The sequence below is a fragment of the Leopardus geoffroyi genome, chromosome E3 (genome assembly GCF_018350155.1).
Source record: "Leopardus geoffroyi isolate Oge1 chromosome E3, O.geoffroyi_Oge1_pat1.0, whole genome shotgun sequence".
Lineage (NCBI taxonomy): Eukaryota > Metazoa > Chordata > Mammalia > Carnivora > Felidae > Leopardus > Leopardus geoffroyi.
The window spans coordinates 1,418,115-1,438,953 of record NC_059340.1 but is presented as its reverse complement, the minus strand read 5'-3'; the positions used below and the strand labels follow the sequence as shown (position 1 = coordinate 1,438,953).

Genomic DNA, 20,839 nt, shown 5'->3' with positions numbered 1-20,839 from the left:
AGAAGGGTGTTTCTAATTTCAGAATGTCTGGGGATTTTCCAGGTGGTTTTCTGTTATTGATCTCTTGTTTAATTCATTTACATTTAAGGAACTACTCTGTATAATATCTTGTGGGCTTTTTTTTTAATTCCGAACTTGCCCGATGGCCGGTTCTGAGCTGTCTGGGTGCATGTTCCGTGTGCACTTTGTGAGAATGTGTATTCGGTCTTTTAATCAATGTGTTTAGGCCATTTATATTTAATGTAAATTTTTAATACGTTTGGTTTTAGGCCTGCTATTATGATTAGTTTTTCTTGCCCTCTATGTATTTTATTCCTGTTTTCCCATTTCTACCTATTTCCATGTTATTTGAACATTTTTTAGTATTCCATTTTGATTTATCTTTGTGTTTTTGTATCTCCATGGATACTTTTTAAAGTGACTAAAATTGTGTTTTTAATGGTCATATGTATTTAAAAAAATTTTTTTTAATGTTTATTTTTGAGAGAGACCGCGAGCAGGGGAGGGACAGAGAGAGAGGGAGACACAGAATCCGAAGCAGGCTTCAGGCTCCGAGCAGTCAGCACAGAGGCCAACACGGGGCTCAAACCCATGAGCTGTGAGATCATGACCCGAGCTGAAGGTGGACACTCAACCCACTGAGCCACCCGGGAGCCCCAGACTGTCATATGTGTTTCAAAGAGCTTAAGAGGAGAAAAACAGTTCATGATTTTTACCTACACATTTAGAATTCTGTTGCTTTCTCTCCATTCCTGAAATCCCAGGTTCCCCAGGCATTTCTTTCAGGGTAAGTGTGCTGTCACGGGTTCCCGGGGCTCCATCCGTGTGGTGACACCTGTCCTGCCCTCATTCCTGAAGGACCTCCCTGCTGATTCTGAGTCAGGGGCTCTATCTGTTAGCACTTTGGAAATCGACATTGCCTCTCTACCTCTGGCCTCTGTGGTTTCTGATGAGTCATCTGCAGTCAGTCGGGTCACCTGCCCTCTGCGTAAGAGACTCAGATCACAGGTAACAGTGGAGGGATGGGACCGCAGCAGTGTCCGGGGGCAGGGGACCTGTACGCTGACGTGGTCTCTGCAGCCAATTTCAGTGGTGCAGTACTGTTTCTGAGTAGACCATGACAAGCTAAGTACCTGTCTTGTGAGCATCTGTAAAGTCTTGCTTGATAATTCCAACATCTCCGTGTTTTGGGGTTTGGCACCTGTTGGCTGTGTGTTTCCTAGCAGGTTTGTATTTTCTTGGTTCTTCAAGTGCTGCTTAATTTGGGGTGTTTTCCGGAGGTTTTGAATGCCATTTAAGGAGATTGTAGGGCTTTCCGTAGCCCTGCGGAGAATGTCACTCGGTCGGCTGATTTCAGCAGGTGGTCTGCTCAGGTGGGCCAAGGTGGCGGTTCCCGTGCCCTCTGCCTGCTGTGCTAACACGCCAGTTCAGTTTCGGGGGCCCGCACACCCTCTGCATGCCCTCCAGAGTCCCCTCTCCTGACGCCCCACAGTTTCTGGTCCCCAAGGGCCCTGGCCAGAAACCCAGGGCGGTGCTCGCTCCGCTCCCCCGTGCACTTCCCACGACCGCATCTGCAGTTCGGCCCACGCCGTGGGGTGCAGCAGGGAGATGGGCGAGGATTCACCCCACTGCCCTGAGGTCACAGCTCTTGAGGTGCTAGGCGCCCGCCCAGCCGCACCTGTGCCTCTGTGGGGTTGCCCACAACCCAGAGGAGGGGAGCATGAGAAGAGGAACGAAGCTGATTTCCACTACCTGCTTCTTGGGCCAGCAGGTGAGGGCTCCTGTCTCAGCTCTGTCTGCACCTGGCGCTCGCCGCATCCGGCCCGGGGAGGGGGCGCCGGGATCCAAACCGGCAACGGCCACTGGCTTTGGCAAACCCGGGCCGCCGTAGAGCTCGCCCGGAGAGAAGCAGATAGCCTCCGCGGTCCTGCATCTGTTCCACACGTGGGATCCACAGTCAGGAAGCTTCCAGAAAAGAAGTGTCCGGGCCCAGGTGCTTTCACTGGTGAATTCTGCCAAACGAAGAACAACGAACACCAGTCCTGACCATCTCGTCAAGAAAAGTGAAGAGGGAGCCCTTTTTAATCATTTTATGAAGCACGTGTTACCCTAATTTGAAAACCAGACAAAATGAGACCTGGAGGAATTTATTTTCGTATTTATTCCAGTTGATGAAATAATGTGACAAAATTCGGCTCTCAGGAAAACTCTCAGCAAAATAAACAAAGAGGGGGCTTCCTCAGCCGGACGGAGAGGGTCTGCGGGCGCTGCCTCGAGCCCCGGACCTGACGGCGACGACCCCACGCTCGCCTGGACCGGAAATGAGGCAGCGGTGGTCTGGCGCCCTGAAGTCCCCGTCCAGGCGGCCAGGGAAGAGCAGGCATGGGGGTGGGGATGGGAGGGAACAGATGCCCGACTGGATGTCAGACCCCAAGAAGTACAAACAGACAAGCCAGAAAACCGACGGATTCTTTGTGCTCCAGGGGGTCTCGTGTCCTGCAGCCTTGCTGACCACCCTTTGTAGGACACGTGAGTGCGCGTGTGTGTTGTGTGTTATGTACCAGCCAGCTGGACACGTGAGTGTGCGTGTGCGTGTGTGTGTGTGTGTGTGTGTTGTATGTTACGTGCCGGACGCGTGGACACTGAAATCAGAAGCATCTTGCCATTTCTGTTCATGCTCCAAAAGTGAAATGCCTGGGTGTGAGTCCAGCAAAACGCATCCGGGAGGAGGCAGTGAGGCAGGAAGTCAGAGGGGCTCCGAACAAAGGGGGAGACGCGCCGCGCTCGTGGCCGGGAAGGCCCCGCACGGCGAGTGTCCGCTCACCCTGCGCCTGGAGCCGCCGGCCCCAGGCCCCGTCCTCAGCCCCTCGCAGCCTCTGCCCTTCAGGGCCAGCGGCGGCATTCCCTCCAGCGCGAGCGCCTTCACCGCGAGACGGGTGAAAGACGGCTGCGTCTTTCCCAGAACCGAGCTTGCGTGTGTGGCAGTGCCACACGCGGTCCCCCCAGACCGCCCCGTATCGGGCGAGTGCGGAATAGGCGGGTCACCCGCCGAGGGAACACGGCCACCTGTCAATGTCCCAGCGGCATGCGGGGCGGGGGGGCGGGGGCACCGAGCCCGTGGCGGTCAGCCGCCCAGGGTGGCGCAGCAGTCCTGAGCCTTGGAGCCGGTGGCCTTGCGGACTTAGGCACCAAAAAATGTCAATTTTACCGCACAGTGTTTTTTTACATACTAGATAAAACTGGTTCCTTGTCTTAGCGTGCGTTCCTCTGCTTGCTGACAAGGAGGACCATCCTGCGTGCCCCGTACACGTGGTCTCGCCACGTCCGTGCTCCTCGATCACCTTCTTACTCAGTTTGGGTAGGAGCTTCTGGGTTTTTTTCACAGTGATTTTATATAGGAAGTTTTAACTGTCTTCGGAACCTCTTCTGTTAACTCCGTTATTTTTATGCTTGTGAAATCCTTTTGTGATGTGATCGATAATTCTCTGTTCTTCTGGGATTTTTTGGCCTTATTTTTCACATTTAAAGATCTAATCTACTTGGACCTTATTTTGGTGTGTGCCTGAAGGCCAGGAAGGGTCTAAATCGACCTCTTCCCGGACCGCCCCACCGTTGTCTGTCCTGTAATCATGGCGCAAGGTCAGGAAGGGTCTAAATCGAGCTCTTCCCAGATCACCCCACCACCTTCTTTCCCGTAATCATTCCGCGCCCCATCGATTGCTAGGTTCTGATACAGAATAAGAGCTGTTCGTAGGTTCCGGTTTTTTAATTCCATTTGTACTGTGTTCCTTTTGCACTTGTAACTTTAAAATGTGTTTTAGTGTCCAGTGTAGGGCAAGGTGTTACTTTTTTCCACTTACGGACTTTCTCATCTTCCGTTAGTCTAAGTGAATCTCAGAATTACCCCGTGGAGTTCACGAAAAAGCCATGGAGATTTGGGTTCTTACTGAACTTGCGTTGAGGTCGTACGTTACTTTGGTAGGCGACTTTTCAGCTGCTCCTTGCTGTCTCCAGGGAGGGAGGACTCCCGGGCTCACACTTGTGTGGCCCGGCTGCAGGAGGGAGCACTCCGCTGCACACGCACGGCCGCCCCGGCCTCCTGCCGCTGCTGGGCTGGGGTCTGCACACGCGGGGCCCACGCCGCCTTCCTTTGCCAGGTGCGGTCACGAGTCCTTCTGCCTGGAGTCTCGGGTCCCGGGCCTCTCCCCTGCCCCCACCCTCCAGCTCTGCTGTGCTGCCCTGCCCTTTCCCGCACGCAGTTGTCTTTGGGAGGGAGGAGCAGGGAAGATTGCTCTATCTTTCTGGGCCAGAAGTCCCCACGAGGCCACTGTAACGAGCTGTCTGTGACCCCGCCCTTCAGCCCAGCCCGGAGCCCTAGGTTCCCTGATCCTGCACCCTGAGGGGCTCTGCGCCCAGTCTTGTTCCCACCACCCGGCAGGGTGAGGAAGGAGCAGTCCCCTGCTCCGTGGCCCCTTGGGCTACGTGACCGCTCTGTGGCCGGTCGGGGCTGTGTGGTTGACTGTGCGAGGCATGCGGTGCTCTTGGGTTGGCCACCCTGTGAATCGACGCAGGGGTGTGAGTGGGCCCCCCCCCCCCCCGGGCCCTGGGACCTTTTCCCTAGATCCATCTGTGCGAGATGCTCATTCATTTAAGTTAACCATGGGCCCCACACAGCAGGGCCCCTGGAGCCAGGGAGGGAAGAGCTGCCCCGACTGGAGAGCCCGAAGAGCCTGGATCCCAAATCAAATCAGGCCCAGCTCACTTCTGGGGGTCCCTGCCCTGCTGCCCGGCCGTGTGACCCTGGGCCAGTCTGAGCTGCGTCCCCGCCTGGCCGCAGTCCCCTGGGCTTCCACACAAGGCTAGTCGCCTTGCCCCAGGCTGGCATGGAGACCCCTCCTGCACCCGCACGATGCCTTCGGAGCGTGCTATGTGCCCTCGGTGTGCGGTAATGGGGTAGCCGTGACAATGGCCACTGTCATCAGCCCTGGTGACCCGGACCCGCACCAGAGCCTGCCTGTCCAGGCAGAGCCGTCCTGGGTGGAGAAGCAGGAATGATCCCACGCGTCCTGTGGCCCATGCGTGCTGACCCACCAGCTCCGATTGAGGCGTCCCCCTTTAGTCAAAGGCAGGAGCCTGGGTCCCACACCCTCGGGCAGGCAAGGCAGGCAGAGGGGACCCGGGGAGGCCTGGCCCCGGTGGAAGTCGTTCAGTGGCCCCGGGGTCACCTAACAGCTGGGTGGTCGGGGTATTGCCCGTCCTTTCTCTGGCCCTCGGCTCCCCGTCTGTGAAATGACGTGGTGGCTGTGAGGGCCACTGAGGCCCGGAGCCAGAGTCGTCTGCGCACAGCGTCTGTCCACACGCTCTCCCGAGAGGGGGCGGCAGGGGCACGTCGGCCTAGGAAGCTGTGCAGAGCCGCTGCAGTGGAGCCCAAGACCGCCCTCGACCTCGGGTCAGCGGTGCCTCTGAAGTCTGCACGGGAAGCAAGGCTTGGGGAGGGAAGGTGGCTTCGGGGTCAGGCCACCGGTGTGTGGGGGGCCGGTGTGACCTCGACAGAGACACCAGGTCCTGTCTCCCCGGCGGTGCCGGGCGGGCTCGGGGACACCGTGGCAGGGGAATACCCAGGGTCCCGGCCCCACCCTCCTTTGCTGCCTCCAGACAGCAGGCTTTGTTGAAAACTGGTTGGCGCTTTAATTACTGCGTGTCCCAGGCTGTCCTCTCCCCTCGCTGTCTGTCTGTTCTCAGTGTCAGGTACAAAGGGCAACACCATCAACTGGGTGTGTGATGGCAGTTGTAAGGAAGTCACATAACGTAACCACCGGGTCTGCCGGCAGATGGGGCAGGGTTCCCCCGGTGGCCCTGCGGCCGCGACTTAGCGCCCAAGTCCTGGGCCAGCCTGGGCCAGGCTGGGGGAGTGGTCCACCTCGGCAGGCCACCTCGGCTCTGCCGGTGTGGGGTGGGGAGTGGTCCCCCTTCCCGCTGCTGCTTAGCCCCACCCCCGCTGCTTTGGGGGCAGCCTCTGGGCCGGACGGTGGAGCCAGCGCCTGGGCACCTGCTTGGGGACCAGAGGGTGGGGCGTCCCTGATCACCTGGCGGAAGAGTTCTGGGCGGGCATCCGTGCAGAGAGGCGTGCGCGGCCCGTCCCTCTCCTGGACACCCCCACTTGGGTGTCCCTTAGGCATCGCAAAGTTTGCGTGTTTAGATCTGAACTTCCACGGCAACAAGGAAGGACCACGGCCCACAACACGTCACCGCCAGGTGCTGGCGGGACGGGGAGCAGCGGGGACGTGGAATGCCGTGGCTGCTTTGACAGGGACTCTGGTGTCCTACAAAACTGACCACGTGCTTGCCGTGCGCCCAGCCGTCACGCTCCTCGGTATTGACCCACAGGCGATGAAAACTTACGTGCACACAAAACCTGTACACGGGTGATTGCAGCAGCTTCATTCATCATCCACAAATTGGACAGCAACCGCGATGCCCTTCAGTGGCTGGTGGATGAACCATGGTCCATCCGGGCAGTGGGGTATTACTCAGCCCCGGAAAGAAGGGAGCCGTGAAGCCAAGAACGACGCGGAGGCACCTTCGATCCAGGTTACTGCGTGAAGGAAGCCAGTCTGGAGAGGCCGCACCCTGGGTGATCCCAGCCGAGTGGCCTTCTGGGAAAGGCGGGGCCAGGGAGCCGGTAGAGGACGGGGGGGTGCGGGGGGCGGGGGAGGGATGAACAGGTGGGGCACAGGCATTGAATATTCTGTATGATTATACTGGCGGACACATGTCCTTCCACATTTTCCAACCCCCAGACTGCACACCACGCAGGGTGACCCTCACGTGAACGGTGGACTCTGGGTGATGACGTCTCAGCGTGGGGTCACCGATTATGACACGTGCACTGTCCTGGGGACGTCGATAGTGGGGGAGGCCTTGTGCGTCCATATAAGGGAGGTCTCTGTACTTTCCGCTCGGTCACGCTGTGAACTAAAACCATTCTGAGAGCCCTTAAAAAAAATAAGCTCCGATCTTCACCTGTCTTAATCATACGGTGATTCTGGTAAACACGTAAGGTTTGCAGCCATCGTGACGGTGAACCTTTCCGTCACCCCACAGGGGGCCCTGCTGCCCACTTGGAGCCAGCGTCGGTGGCAGCGCACGGTCGCGGGCCAAGTCCGCGCTCTGCCTCTGGCAACGTCTTTTCCGGACTTCTCCCAACAGTGGGGTCATGCAGCACACGGGCCCTCGTGCCTGCCCTCCGCCCCTCACCGGAACGTGTGTGAGGTCTGGCCGTGGCGGCGTGTGCGTGGCGGTGCTTCGTTTCCTTTCTCGGTTACGAATGAGCCTACAGGCACGGACCACGCTTTGAGGGACACCGACACGTGGTCCACTGTTGGGCTGTTTCGAATGTTGCTGCTGAAGGCTTTTGAACACAAGGCCCCGTGTGCCCTGGGTGGGAGTGGAATGGGGGGCTCTTTCTCGGGGGGCCGTGGGGGTGAGTTTATATTCAACTTTTTAGGAACCTGCTGCTTGGTTTTCCAAAGTGGCTCCGCCATCTCACGGCCCCTGTGTGCGCGCTCTGGTGCCCCGCGTCCTTCTGGCACCGGTGAGCCCTTGGCTTCTTGGGTCCAGCCGCGCTGACGGGTGTGACGTGGCATCGCGCCGTGGCTGCGTCTCCCCGGTGGCGGGCAGCGTCCGGCACCTTCCCACGTGCCCGTTAGCCATTCGCGCGTCTCCTGTGCTGAAACGACTTCCGTAATCTTCAGCCCGTTTTTTACGTAATTTGTTTTCTCGTGGTCATTTCCCTCATGCTGCCTTGCGATAAGTGAAAGTTTAAATTTTGAGAAAGTTGCATCTACCCGTTTCTTCTTCTCTGCCTAGCGCTTTGTCTGCAGAATCCTTGCTCACCCCAGTGTTGCCATCTCCTGGCTTCTGGGAGGTTTTACGTGTGGACCTATGACCCACAGCAAATCGACTTTTGTGTCCGGTGTGAAGGAGGAGTCAATGTTCGCTCGTTGCTATTTAGATACCCAGCCGTTGAAAAACTCCCCTCTCTTGGGCTCTTCTGAGACGTTGGGACGCATCTTGCTAGTGGACACACAGACTCAGGATGACGCGTGGATGCCCGCGGACCCAGCTCAGAGCTCTGGCGGCCGGACGCCGGGATGCTGAGCGCGGTTTCCGGGGACGGAGCTGGGGGCCCTGCCGGCGGTGCGTGCTGCCTCCAGGGGCTCGCCGCAAAACCGATGCCGAATGCTACTTTTGCTTTTCACCTTTTCGCGTAAAAGTGAGAAAACCTTCTTTGGATTTCTCGTGGACAGCGAAAGCAGGCCCTAACGGGTGTTTTGCCGAAGCGGAGTGGCGTAGTGCGGCCTTGATGACCGCAGCCCAACTTACCGTTCTCGGATGCGGGTTGTTTGCATTTCTGCGTCCGTTTCTGCATCGGCTTGCCCAAGTCTTCCCTGCTTTTCTCGAATGGTCCACGCTGCCACCCGCCTCCCTTTTCTCGAATGGTCCACGCTGCCTCCTGCACTTGGCCGTCTCCCACCCGCCGTGTCCTCGGCTCATGCCCTGGCTTCCCAGAGGGCTGCTGTGACCGGCCCCTTCCCGACCCTGCTTTCTCGTTCTCCGTGGCGCTTGCCACCTCTGGAGACCACTCACCCGCTCCTGTGTGTTTATCTGAGTCCCCTATCCGGATGTAACCCCCCGAGGTCTGGGATCCTTGCCTGCTTGTCCACACTGGCGCCCGCCCCCAGCCTGGAATAATGCCAGCCACGTGGTTCACCCTTGACACCTATTTGTTGGGTGAGTAAGTAACCGAGCAGCTTTTCTAAAGCCCTTGTTCCTGGGCTGCTCATCTGAGAACTGTTCCTGCTGCTGCTCTTGAGGGGCAGGAAGGTTGTACTCAGGCTGCCGTGGCATCACCCGCACCCCCAGATGTCTCCTCCGACGGCGCTGGGGGTCAGAAGTCTCCCGTCAAGGGGCTGCGGGCCCCCGGAGGCTCTGCGGAGAACCTGTTCCATTGGCATTTCCAGCTGCTGGCGGTGGCCGCTTTCCTTGGCGCTCGGCCCCTCCCAGACTTCCCGCAGCGGAACGTCCTCTTCAGACCTGCCACCCTCCTGCCTCGTCGCTGGAGGAGCCATGTGATGACACGGGCGCCCGGGACAGTCTCTGCCTCCTTAGTTCGCTTACTGGCACCTGCAAGGTCCTGCCGATGAGCCAGCGGTCCTGGTCCTGGGCATCAGGCGCTGACACCCCTCCACAGCGTGTCTTGGTCACTTGTCCGTTGACTGGAGAAACTTCCTTCCTCTGACCCACCGGGTCCTTACGACTCAGGGGCGTAGGGGCAAGAGCAGCCCCCGCTGCCGGTGCTGGACAAAGGCCGCAGACCCCAGGCAGACAGCGCAGTGGGCCAGCCCGCCGTGGGGTGGGGGCCCCGGGGCAGGGGAGCAGGCGGGACCCCCGGGGGTGTCGCGTCTCGCCTCCCGCCAGGGCGTCTACGGGCAGTGCCTGTGGTGGTCCCGCACGGAGGGGCTGGGCCCGGCTGGAGACAGAGCTCAGCAGCACCGGCGGGAGGGGCTGGGGCCGGGAAGGCCGACACTTCCCTCGGAGTTCCCTGGGTGGGAGCGCGCCGTGCGCGTCACCTGTTGTCAGGAGGCCCCTGCTCCAGCCGCGCCGGGCGGACCTGAGGAGGGCCGGACGCTGGGCCTGGCCGCCTGCCGCGTGTCCTTGACGGAGGGGCGCCTGCCACCTCAGAGCACTCCCTCCCTGTCCAGGCTGTGCACCTGCTACACGCCTGCTCGCCTCGAACTTAGCCCCTCCTCGCCGCACGCCCCACCTTCCTGCGTCCGAGCCCAGAGGGCTAAGCCGCTGCTCCCCTCGGGTCTGTGGGCGGCTGCGCCTGCCGAACCCCTGCTCGGTCCTCTGGGTTCGCGGTCCTCCTCCTTCGTGCCTTCCCTTTCAGACTCGAGGCCTGGCCGCATACATTAGCCGGCCTTAATAGACTGCCACATCTTGAAAGCAGGGAGAGAGAGAAAGATTTAAAGTCTTGTCTTGCCCAAAGCAGACAGATTGACTCGAAAATGACTCTGTCAATAAAAGATGAGCTCCGAGAGGCTCTTCCCTCTTCCGAGAGGAAGCTCGCCTTCCAGGAACTCGGCTCCTCTAAGCCCGCTGTTGGAGATTCATAACGCACGCGACACGCAGAACGGATTGGAGTGAGCCTGCCACGGCTGCCGGCGTCCTGGCCTTCACCCACGGGCCGTCCCACCTGGTGGCCACAGGCCGTCGCTGCCAGTGAGCCCGACAGGTCACCTACTGGTGTGTGTGCGGAAAGAAGTTGCCAGAAACTTCAGTTAAGCACTGGTGTTCTCTGGTTTATGTCTCAGGGCGTTTGTGAGGTGATATACTTGGGTGGCTCTCTCCTCTAGATGGTTTCTGGCTCTGGCTGGTGTGTGGTGAGCGCATGAGTGAACGCACGCCTGCATGTGTGGTGTGAGAGCACACGTGTGCATGCATGCATGAGTGTGTGTGTGCAGATGCGTATGTGCGTGTACGAGTGTGTGGACACATGCCTGCATGTGTGGTATGTGTGTGAGAGCACATGCGTGCATGCATGAGTGTGTGTGTGCATGTGCGTGGGTGCGTGTACGAGTGTGTCAACGTGTGCCTGCACATGTGTGTGAGAGCACATGTGTGCGTGCATGCATGAGTGTGTGTGTGCGTGTACGAGTGTGTGGACGCATGCCTGCATGTGTGGTGTGTGTGAGAGAGCACACGCGTGCATGCACACGCATGAGTGTGTGCATATGCGTGCATGTGTGTGTGCAGGTGCATGCATGAGTGTGTGTGTGCAGATGCGTATGTGCGTGTACGAGTGTGTGGACACATGCCCGCATGTGTGGTATGTGTGTGAGAGCACATGCGTGCATGCATGAGTGTGTGTGTGCATGTGCGTGGGTGCGTGTACGAGTGTGTCAACGTGTGCCTGCACATGTGTGTGTGCGTGTACGAGTGTGTGGACGCATGCCCGCATGTGTGGTGTGTGTGAGAGAGCACACGCGTGCATGCACACGCATGAGTGTGTGCATATGCATGCATGTGTGTGTGCATGTGTGTGTGCATGTGTGTGCAGGTGCATGTGTGAGTGTGTGCCTCAGGTGGTCTGCTTCTGACTGTGTGACCCCCTGGGTCCATACCTGTGAAACGGAGGCGGAGGTAATGATGTTTCTCGGGTGTTCCCAGAGCTTAAGAGGAGCCAGTGCACACGGAGGGGGTCAGGTCTCCACCTGGTGTCTTTTTCTGGGGTCTCCTGTGCAGGCCGGCTGGCCCTGGTGCAGTGAGTCCCTACCCTCCGGGGGGGGCGGGGTGTGCTTTAGTTGGAAAAAACGGGCCGTGAACAACGAAACAAGTGAAGAAAGTCAGAGGATGGTGAGCTCTGTACACACCCCAGGCACACGGGTCCCCCAGGGGCACCTGGTGGGGGGATGGCCGCGAAGGCTCCCTCGGGCACCTGTGGCCAGACCTCTCGGCCCGAGGTGGTGCCGGGAGTCCGGCACTGCCCGCTGGACTTGGGGGATCCACCCCACTCCAAAGTCCTGGCTTGGACGTCCGGCTTCTCTGCTCCCCAGTCGGGTGACCGGGAACAAGGCGCTGACCTCCTCGGGGCCTGACCCCACATCTGTCAGCTGCCTGGACGAGGGGCCAGCCGTGGCCTTCCACGTGGCCCAGCTGGTCCTCCCCCTCTGCAAAGGCACCAGGGTGGGGAGGCTGGGGTGGGGGGTGGGGGGCGTCTCCTGGGGCTTCGACCGCTCTCTGTTCTCAGCGGTGGGGGAGGGAGCCTTCCCGGGAATGCGATATCACATGAGCGCCCGCCTGTCACCCCGGGACTCTCCCACCCCATAATCTGGTGGGCTGTAATTGCTGGTGTCTTTTCAGATCATTTCTGTGCAAGGTGACAGGCTGCTTGTGGAGGGAGCCGTTAATCACACAGAGATGCCCCTGTTGGAAAGCTGGCACCGAGCTTACCCAGGGCGGGCGTCTGCCAGGCAGCCGGCGGTGGGCACACACGCTGCTCATCTGCATATAATTCCAGGGCGAATGTCTTCTCTCTTGTGTAAAACGTGCAATTTCCGGCCCAGCAGGGGAACATGGGCTCATAATGAAGAGACTTTGTCCCAGGGGCCCTCTGGCTGCAGGCAGTTCAAGCAAACCATTCCCTAGGATGGCAGAAGGCCGTGGCGGGCGGGTGGCAGGGGCCTGTCCGCTGGTCACCGAAGGCAGCGGTCGGGTGGTGTCCGCTGTGCCCCCTCACGGACAGGCTGCCCTGAGTGCCGCGCGAGGAGCGGGGTGGGCACCTAAAGCCCCCCGGCAGGCAGGGCACAGGCACACGCGGATCTCCAGACTGGTTCCGCCCCCCTTGTGCCTGCCAGCCTCCCGGGCCCCTCTCCTGGAGCTTGGGCTTGGGATGGGAAGGCCATCTGCAGGAGGGGGAGCCCGTCAGGATGCACGTGCTGCATCGGGTTGGTGGACCCGCTCTTGTGCGCGGCACCCACGAAAGGCCTGCCTGGGGCCGTGGTCCGGCGGTGGGCACCACCCCCCACCCCGGGGACCAGGACCTGGACCCACAGTCGTCGCCCTGTGGTGCCGGCTCCCGCAGTTGCTAATAAAATTGCATGAATATTTGATGCCTAATTATTAAATATTTAAACACGTAAAACTGAAACAGTTAGAAGTTACGAGATGCCAATAATTCAGCCCCAGCGGCGTGGCACGGCTTTGGGCCTGAGCAGAGCCAGCGCCCCCTGCAGCCCCCTCCCCGTGCACCTGCCAGGGAGGCCCAGGGACGCTTCCACAGGGACACCTCGGGCCCAGCCAGGCTCCTTGGCCCAGCCTGGTCTTGTGTGGCCGGGCGTCCCCGCGTGCATGGGTGCAGTTCTCTCATCTGAGGTCAGGCCCGGGCTCAGTGTGAGGGCCCCTGCGTCACCCTGACACGTAGCTGTCCCCGAGGCACACCTCAGAGACGGGTCGCCTCGCTGGTCTTTGTTTGGCTGCAGGACCGGCTCCGAACACGTGTGCTTTCATCCCGAGTGCCCTTCAGATAACGCAGGGACGCATTTTGTGCCCCCGTCTCCAGACCAAGCACGTGCACGTCAAACAGCTGTTCCCGTGCGCCCTCGCTGGCTCGGTTCCCACCTGTGTGACTGCTGCCCCCACGTGGGTCTCTCCTCTGGACACTGAGAGGTCATTTCCCTCAGCTCCGTCACCGGCCTCTTGAACCCAAGGAGGCAAAACCCCAACTCGGGACCTGGACCCGCAGACCCGCGGCGCCCCCAGAGCCTGCTCATGGCAGATGACGGCACCGTCCCGCCTCTCACTCATCCCCACGTCCGCTGTCCAGACTGGTCCCAGTCATGCCCTTCTGGACCTCGGGAAGACCCGAGGGCCCAGGGCGGCCCACGGCACCCGCTGGCCTGGCCTTGGAAAGCCCGATCTGGCTGCCGAGCGGCTGCCGGTGTCCGGGGCGGGGGGCGCGGCGAGGGCGAGGGGCGGTGAGTTTGCCGAGCGTCAGCCTCCTCGACCCTCGTGCCCGGCAGGGCCTGCTTCAGAGCCTGAGTGGGCAGCGCGGGCAGAGACAGCGGGCAGGAAGCGCTGTGCCCAGAGGCCGACCACCCGCGGTGCACGGCGGCCCCACCCCTTCTCTGAGCCCCGGCCTCCCCGCCGTGGAGCCAGGGCCCTCATCCCGCCTCTACACGGACACCCCGAGGGGACAGGCCATGGAGCGGAGCTCGGTGAACATCGGGAGGTGGGCGATTGGCCTCTTGCCATTGCCGTCCCTGGCCGCGGACCCCACGGGCGTGCCCGCCGTCATCCCTGCCCCCTGGGCCCCTCCAGACTGCAGGGGCGCAGTGCTGGGGACGCCCGGGGACGGAGCACAGCTGGTCATCCTGCCTCGCCCACAGCCGGGTCCGGGCAGGCCATCGTCTCCCCTCACTGCCTTGCGCACGGTGCCCTTGGAGCAGCCCCGGCTCAGCCTGGGCTCCAAGAGCTGTTCTTTCAAGTGGTGAACTATTAGTGCCTTTTCCTGTTTTCTAAGCCTGAGAACCTTAGCATTGGCTAAGTGGTTTTATTCACTTTTCAGAAAGAAAAATGACTCTGTCCCGAGTCCCCAAAGGGAAATTTCAAAAGCTGCTTCCAGTTCTTAAACACAGCGCAGCTGCAGGGGCCAGGCCGCCTGCCTTTGACGGCTCGGCCGGCGGCCAGCGCACGGCTTCCCTGCCCCCCGTGTCCTCCTCCCGGCCTCCCTCACGAGGGGTCGGGAGCCACTCGTGGGGTGGGAGACTTTGTCTGTGGGGACACGGTGGGAAGAAGGAGGTCTGTCTGCGGGGTGGGAGGTGTCCATCCATGGGGTGGGGGTGGGGTTTCTGTCCATGGGGTAGGGCGGGAGGGAGGAGGTCCGTCTGTGGGGTGGGGGGGTGGGGGTTTTCCTGGGGGGTGTCTGACATAGCTCTGCGCCCTGCCTGCCCAGCCTGGAGACCAGTCGGTTACTTCTGGGGTTTCCCTTGTGTGGTTTCCCCTCCCAGGATCTCCGGATGTATCTTTTCTTTGGCGTTTTCTGTCTCTGACTGTCTTTGGTGGGGCGCTGTCGGGGAGGCCCTTCCGCGTTCCGTGTCCACGCTTCCGTGCGCGTCTGTGACGGCATCGCTTCCGCGGATTGCGCGTTGTTGCTGCTGCCTCGGACGCCTCTCCTCCACAGCGTCCATCATGTAACCTGTGTGTGCGGGAGGCAGGCCCCGCGCCCTGTGGGTCGTTCTCCGGGCCGGCGGGCCTCCGTCTGGGGCCGGTCTGCTGGGCACCGGGAAGGCTGCCGCCAGCCGCGTGTGAAGACCGGTTCAGACCCCACAGGGGCCGCTCGTGCAGATCGACCTCCTGCCGGGCCCTGCGCTTGTGGACCCCGGGTCCACGGGGGCCGGGGGCGCAGGCATCAGGGGGTGTTCCATTCGTCACAGCAGCCCTGAGGCCTGTCACCCCTGCCTTGGGAGCAGGGACTGTCTCCTCTCCGGGAGGGGCAGGGCCATCACCTGGCGTGCAGGGAGGAGTCCTGCTCCCCGGTGCAGACCCCCCACCACAGCTCCAGCCGGCCTCCCTGCCGCCCAGGACGGTGAGGTCCCACTCACCCAGGCCCGCTGGGGCTGGTTCCTCTCCTGAATTCTCTCCTCATCTTCTAAGATTTCGTCCGCCCTCTTGTCTGCCGCTGCCTCCCCGCCCTCCACGGTGGTTGCGGTCGGGGGCAAGGTCGAACCCGTATGTTCAAGGGTGAGCACGTGCGTTCTACTCGCCGTGTCCGTGGGGAAGCCCCGTATGTATGTTCCCTTTTGTTGACACTGACTAGAGCCTTTCCGGGGTTATGATTTAGGGTTTTGGAGAAATGGCATTTCGTGGACTCCCGCCTCCTTGAAGTGCACTTGAAACTCAATGGGACAAAAAGTCCTCCCTGCAGCGAGTGTGGAGTCTACGGGGAAAATAACTTAGAGAAGCTTTTGAAGACACTCTGTTGTGTGAAACAGACACTGTCACGTACGCTGAGGACACGTGACACAAGACCGGATCTCTTCCAAAGAAGTGATTTCAAAGCTGAGGAGTCTGGGAGTCAGCTAGGAAGCATGACGGGCTGCTCCAGGCCTGCGTAGAGGCCCTGAGGTGGGGAGGAGAGTGGTGCTTCTGGAGTAGAGCCAGGGCAGGTGCGGCTGGAGAGGCGGTGGGCCTGGACGCTCGGCACAGGCCTGGTGGCCGCAGGACAGGGTTTCAATTCAGACCGTGTCTCCCCTTCAGAGCTTAGAATTCTGTCCAGAGGACTTGGGCCCCGGCACAGGACTGGAACCCAAGGGACAGAGGGCCTGACCCGGCCGCCAGTGCCGCTCTGAGCTCGGTGACCGTGCTGGGAGGCCTGGGATCCCGGTCCCAGCTCTGCCCTGCGTGGGTCTCCAGCCCTCCCCCCGCCAGCCTCCTCCCCTGGATGGTGCTAATTCTACACTCAGAATCCTCTGGACCACGACATGGGCCAGGGAAGCCCGTTAACAGGGAGCCATTGCCTTGAAAGGTCCCAGGATGGAGCTGAGGCCTCCGCGTGTGGGACAGGGTAAGGCCCGAGGTCTGTCTGTCCCTCAGAATGGCCACCGTGCAGAGTCAGACCCAGTCACCTCACTGGCGTGCTCAGGCCACGCGAGAGGAAAGACGTGGACCGCAGGCCCCGGGCTGCCCTCCTAAGGGCCGTCGGCATCTTGGCACGTGTCTCTGCTGTGTCCTGTCTGCTTGTGCTTCTCGAAGGCCCTGGGAGCAAGAGGAGCTCAGAGCTAAGGGCTGCACGTCACTGCCTCCATCCCGAGGCTGGGTCAGAGGTCCCACGGAGCCGACCGGGACCTCCCAAGTGGAGCTGCCGCCCGCCCCCCCCACCCCCCACCTCCAGCTCCCCGCACCTTCCCCAGCAAACCGGTACGCAGGGAATTGAGTCACGGAGGCGCATGTGCTGTGAGTGAAATGAAGGCACAGCCGGGCTCTGCTGGCCGGTGCGGCCGCGTGTGGGGGCCACGCAAAGGCTTGCTGCTGGGAGAGTCCCGCCGTCCACCGGTCTGTCTCTCACCTGCTCTCCCTGCTCCTCTGGGAGAAGACTTTCTCCGAATTTTAGACTGGGAACTGCTCTCCAGAGCCACGTGCCCATAACCGCTCCTTTATCGTGCCATCTCCGCTCTCTCCTGCCAGCCTTACGTAAGGGAGAGTTTATTTTTGTCCCGTGTCCTTCCCACGGGCTCTCCCAGCGGCCTTCTAGGACTCCGGAAGGAGCCAGGTGTTGGGCACGGATGGGGAGGGTGGGGGGTGGGGGGGAGTCCGAGCCATCCGGGGGCAGTCCACCCGTGGATGTGGATGTGGCTGTGGAGGGAACCAGCCGGCCTGCGTGGGGCCGCGTGCCAGTTGAAAAGCAGGTGCGTGGCCCCTGGACCTTGCCATCCATCCCTGGCCTGCACCACCCCTGCCCGCCCTGCACACCTGAGCTCTGGGCGACCACGTCCTCTGTCTAGCACCCGCTTGTTCGTTGGCCTCCCTTGTCCCTCACCAAGGACTCTTGGACAGCCTTGCACAGGGCTGCCACGGGGAAGATGGACAGGGTGGCCCAAAGAGAGAAGAGCGTGGCAGGAGGGCACGTTCCTTTAGCCCGTGTTGCCAGAGGGCAGGACGGGGCGGAGGGTGAGTCTGGCCCGGTGCAGCCTCCAGCCGTGGGCCTGATCCCAGGCCTGAGGGGAGGGGGTCCGGGCACGAGGTCCTCATCCCAGGCATCTGGTGATTCCTGAGACGTGCACACGGCAGGAAGGGTCCAGAAGCGGGCAGGCCCGGAGCTCTCCGCGGACCCGACGAGGCCACTCGAGTGCTGAGCCGGCCTTGCCCGATGGCCTCTGTGGGTGGCCATGGCCGGGTGCCTGCGGGTGGGTGCGGAGCGGGGTCACCGTGGACCCCAGGGGTCAGCGGCCCTTGGCAGGCCGCCTAACCCCACCCACAGGAAGCCTCGGCTCGCTCTGGGGAAGAGGCCTCATCCGAGCAATGGCTTTTCGAAGGCAAAAGGCACATCTTTTATTTATTTAATCCAAACCATCGTGTGAATTATTCATTCACGTTTATGTAAGCGATTGAACGGCAGAATAGGGGGGAGGTCAGAGCACTGACTTTGCTGTGCCCTAAATCACAGCGAGAGCTCACGGCGTCCCCACCGCAACGTGCTGCATTAAGGTGACCGCACCTGAGGACCCGCACCAAGCAGACGGGGGGCACAGCCCTCTGTACCTCTGACAGCCTGTGTGACCTTGAGGAAGTCGCTCCCCCATCCAAGCTTCCCCTCGCTTGTCAGAGGGTGACACGGGGCCCGCCTGGTGTGGTGGGGGCCACACTGGGTGAGACAGAGTGTGCGAGGAGCCCGACATGGGGGGCGGAGCTCATACCCTAGGCGTCCGCAGCCCCCAGGGGGACGGGAGGGGCGCGGCTTACCCGTGCATTTGCCTGAGTCCGTGTACTTGTAGGAGTCCGTGGACTGGGTAATGGGCAGCATCTTGATATCTGTGGGCAAAGGGGCTGTTACCTTCTCCAAGGTCAGGTTGCATTATTACCAAAATTAAATTTTTCCCAATGGGCATCTGAGCTCCATTAAAGGCAGTGCAGTCTGACGGGGGTGAATTATCGCCGCAGAAACACGGTCAGTGAATCTTTCCTTCCAGGATGGGTTTTTCTCCCGCTTGGCGGGTCCGTCCTCGGTGGGCTGGCCGAGAGACTCAGGGAGGAGCACGGGGTCAGAGCCACCAATTACCCTTTGGATTTCGTAGTCTGATTACTCGATTAATCAAGGGCTCCACGCCCGTGTCCCGATGGAGAGGCTCTCTGCTCCGGAAGAAGGATGTCCACCGGGGCCATCAGGGCCGCGTGGCGATGGAGGGCAGGTGAGGGCAGGGCGTGTGACAAGTGGAGGGACCCGCATGGCGGGGAGGCTGGACGGAGCCATGCCCTGGTCTCAGATTCCTCGTTCAGAGCAAGAACGCGGCCAGCCCCGGGCTGCCCGCAGAGCTGTACAAGGTACAGACAAGACCCAGGATACGTGTCCAGAAGCCTGGCGCCGGCCAGAGCACGTGAGGGCCAGCGGGGCCGCGAGAGCTTGGCCTGGGGCGGATGGCGCTCCCCATGCCAGACACGCGTGGCCCGGCAGTGAATGTCACAAGCCCCTGTTTGTGAACCAGAACCCACGCCCTCCGCGTCGCCCTGTGACGGCTGCAGAGCGTGTTGGTGCCTGGAGCTGACCGAGCTCCCACCATCCAAGGTGTGGCCCAAACCCACACGGCACTGTGCTGTGGCCCCGTGGGATCCAGCTTGTCTTTGCGACACCTCCTCAGGCAGTTGTGTACCCGATGCACCTGGGAGCTGGAGGGTCACACTCTCAAGGCCACAGGTCCGGAACGGCGCGCGAGTGGAGGCTCTCCTGTGTGTCTTTCCCTGGAAGACAGGCTCCCCCGTCCCCTTCACCTGCTCCAGGAGGTGACCTTTCCTGCTCTCTCCCTGCCCTCAGCCCCGCCAGGGAGCCTCTGGTTGCCGGGCCCGGGCCCGTCCTGGTGTCTGTCACAGGATGTGCCACGGGCCCCTTGCTTCAGCTTGAGCAAGAGGGCTCCTGTCCCTGTCACAGCCGGGTTGACCGGCTCCAAGGCCTGGGGTCTCCCACCACCCTCTTAGACGGCACAGCTCCCGTCCCACCCAGGAGGTCCCCGGGCCCTGGAGGGGTTCCCCGACATCAGCTCCAGAGGGACCAGCAGGAAGCTCCTGGCTTCAGAGGCTGGTGTTTGAGGAGAGCCAGCCTCGCTAATTAGTGAGGGGAGAACTGAGGTTTAATTACTGGGAAGGCACCTTGGGTGAAGGATTCATGATAATTGCTGTGTAGCCTCCTGATGGCTTTGTGCTTGGCACAGCTGGTTTCTCCTGTGCGGCCCTGAACCGTGGCAGGCGTGACGGGAGGGCCTGGGGCCTCTGCCCTGAACCGTCCTGTTAGAGCCTTGAGGGGGGCGGGCGGGGTCCCAGGGGCCTGTCTGCGCGCAGTGGCCTTGTCTTCGCGGGGGGGGGGGGGGGGGGGGGGGGGGGACATCCCCTGGGGGGGAGAGCCCCAGGGAGGTGACCAGGAAGCCCCAGGGCATCCACTGTCAAGGCCCCTGCCTGCTCACCACTTCTCAGCGCTGGCCTGTGTGAGTGGGCGGCCAGCCCCCCGGCAGGTACAGACCCAAGACTGCCCGTGAAGGGCCAGGCCCCACCCAAGCCTCCTCAGCGGCCCTGGGAAGGACTCTGTTGCCCGTTGCCCTTCAGAAAAGGCGCCAGACCGGGGGTTGAATCAGGGCTCAGAGCTGGGACGAGGCCCTCTGTTTTCAGAGTCACTGCTGTCTTTAGAGTTATTTACGTTTAATTGAACGACTCCGCGCCCGAAGGTCGGGCCGTCCCTGTGCTTGTTTTCAACGTTCCCTAGCTTCGCGCGCGCGTGAGTCGGGGCTCTGCCTGGGCGGTCTCCTCCACGACCCTCTGTCGGTGACTCTGGCCCTGGCCCCCCGCTGCCGCCCCGCGTCCCATCTGGTCCGGGTTTGCAAGCTCACCCTGTCCCCTGTCGCCCCCAGAGCTGAAGAAGCAGGTGGAGAGTGCCGAGCTGAGAAACCAGCGGCTGAAGGAGGTCTTTCACACAAAGATCCAGGAGTTCCGGAAGGTCTGCTACGCGCTCACGGGCTACCAGATAGACGTCACCACGGAGAGCCAGTACCGGCTGACGTCCATGTATGCTGAGCACAAGGCCGACTGCCTCATCTTCAAGGTAGGACCACGGTGACGGCCACCGGCGTGGAGAGCACGTCCGCCCGGTCGTCCTGGCGCACGACGGAGTGGGAGCGGCCTCCCCTCAGGAGGCGTGGCCCGCTGCTTCCGGGGTGGTCTGCTGACCCCCGGCCGCCCCGACCTGGCCGCCTCTGGGCGTCTGCCGTCCGCCTGTGCTGCGTTGGCCCCGTCGCTGGGAGGGGCGGGGCAGCGAGGCCCGGGGCATCCAGCCCCAGCAGTTCCCGGGGGGCGGCGGAAGTAAGAGGGCGAGGGTCTGTGTTGGGCCAGAGAGGCGGCCTCAGGACTGGACCGTGGCCAAGGCCATCGTGCCGTGGGGCAGACGGGACAGGGGACGGAAGCTGCTGGATCTCTCTGGGACGGGCCCTCGGGTCTGCCTGAGACGCCAGGGCTGGAACCCCAGACAGACACGAGGGCGGGAAGTTGGCGGCCTGTGTTGGCCCCAGACTCCTTCTGGAGA

The 20,839-nt window shown here is 61.5% G+C and overlaps 1 protein-coding gene across 12 annotated transcripts in view; it reads left to right on the top strand.

Moving 5' to 3' along the window:
- The window catches only part of MAD1L1 (mitotic arrest deficient 1 like 1), a 324,285-nt gene that overhangs the window by 262,477 nt on the left and 40,969 nt on the right, over window positions 1–20,839 (top strand). For 11 of the 12 annotated variants that reach the window (XM_045462002.1, XM_045462008.1, XM_045462007.1 and 8 more), the window contains one exon: window positions 20,172–20,362. In XM_045462002.1, coding sequence (XP_045317958.1) covers window positions 20,172–20,362 — 191 coding nt within the window. Of the gene's footprint in view, window positions 1–1,904; window positions 2,215–20,171; window positions 20,363–20,839 lie in introns of those variants that run through there. The other variant, XM_045462005.1, reaches the window with a different exon arrangement.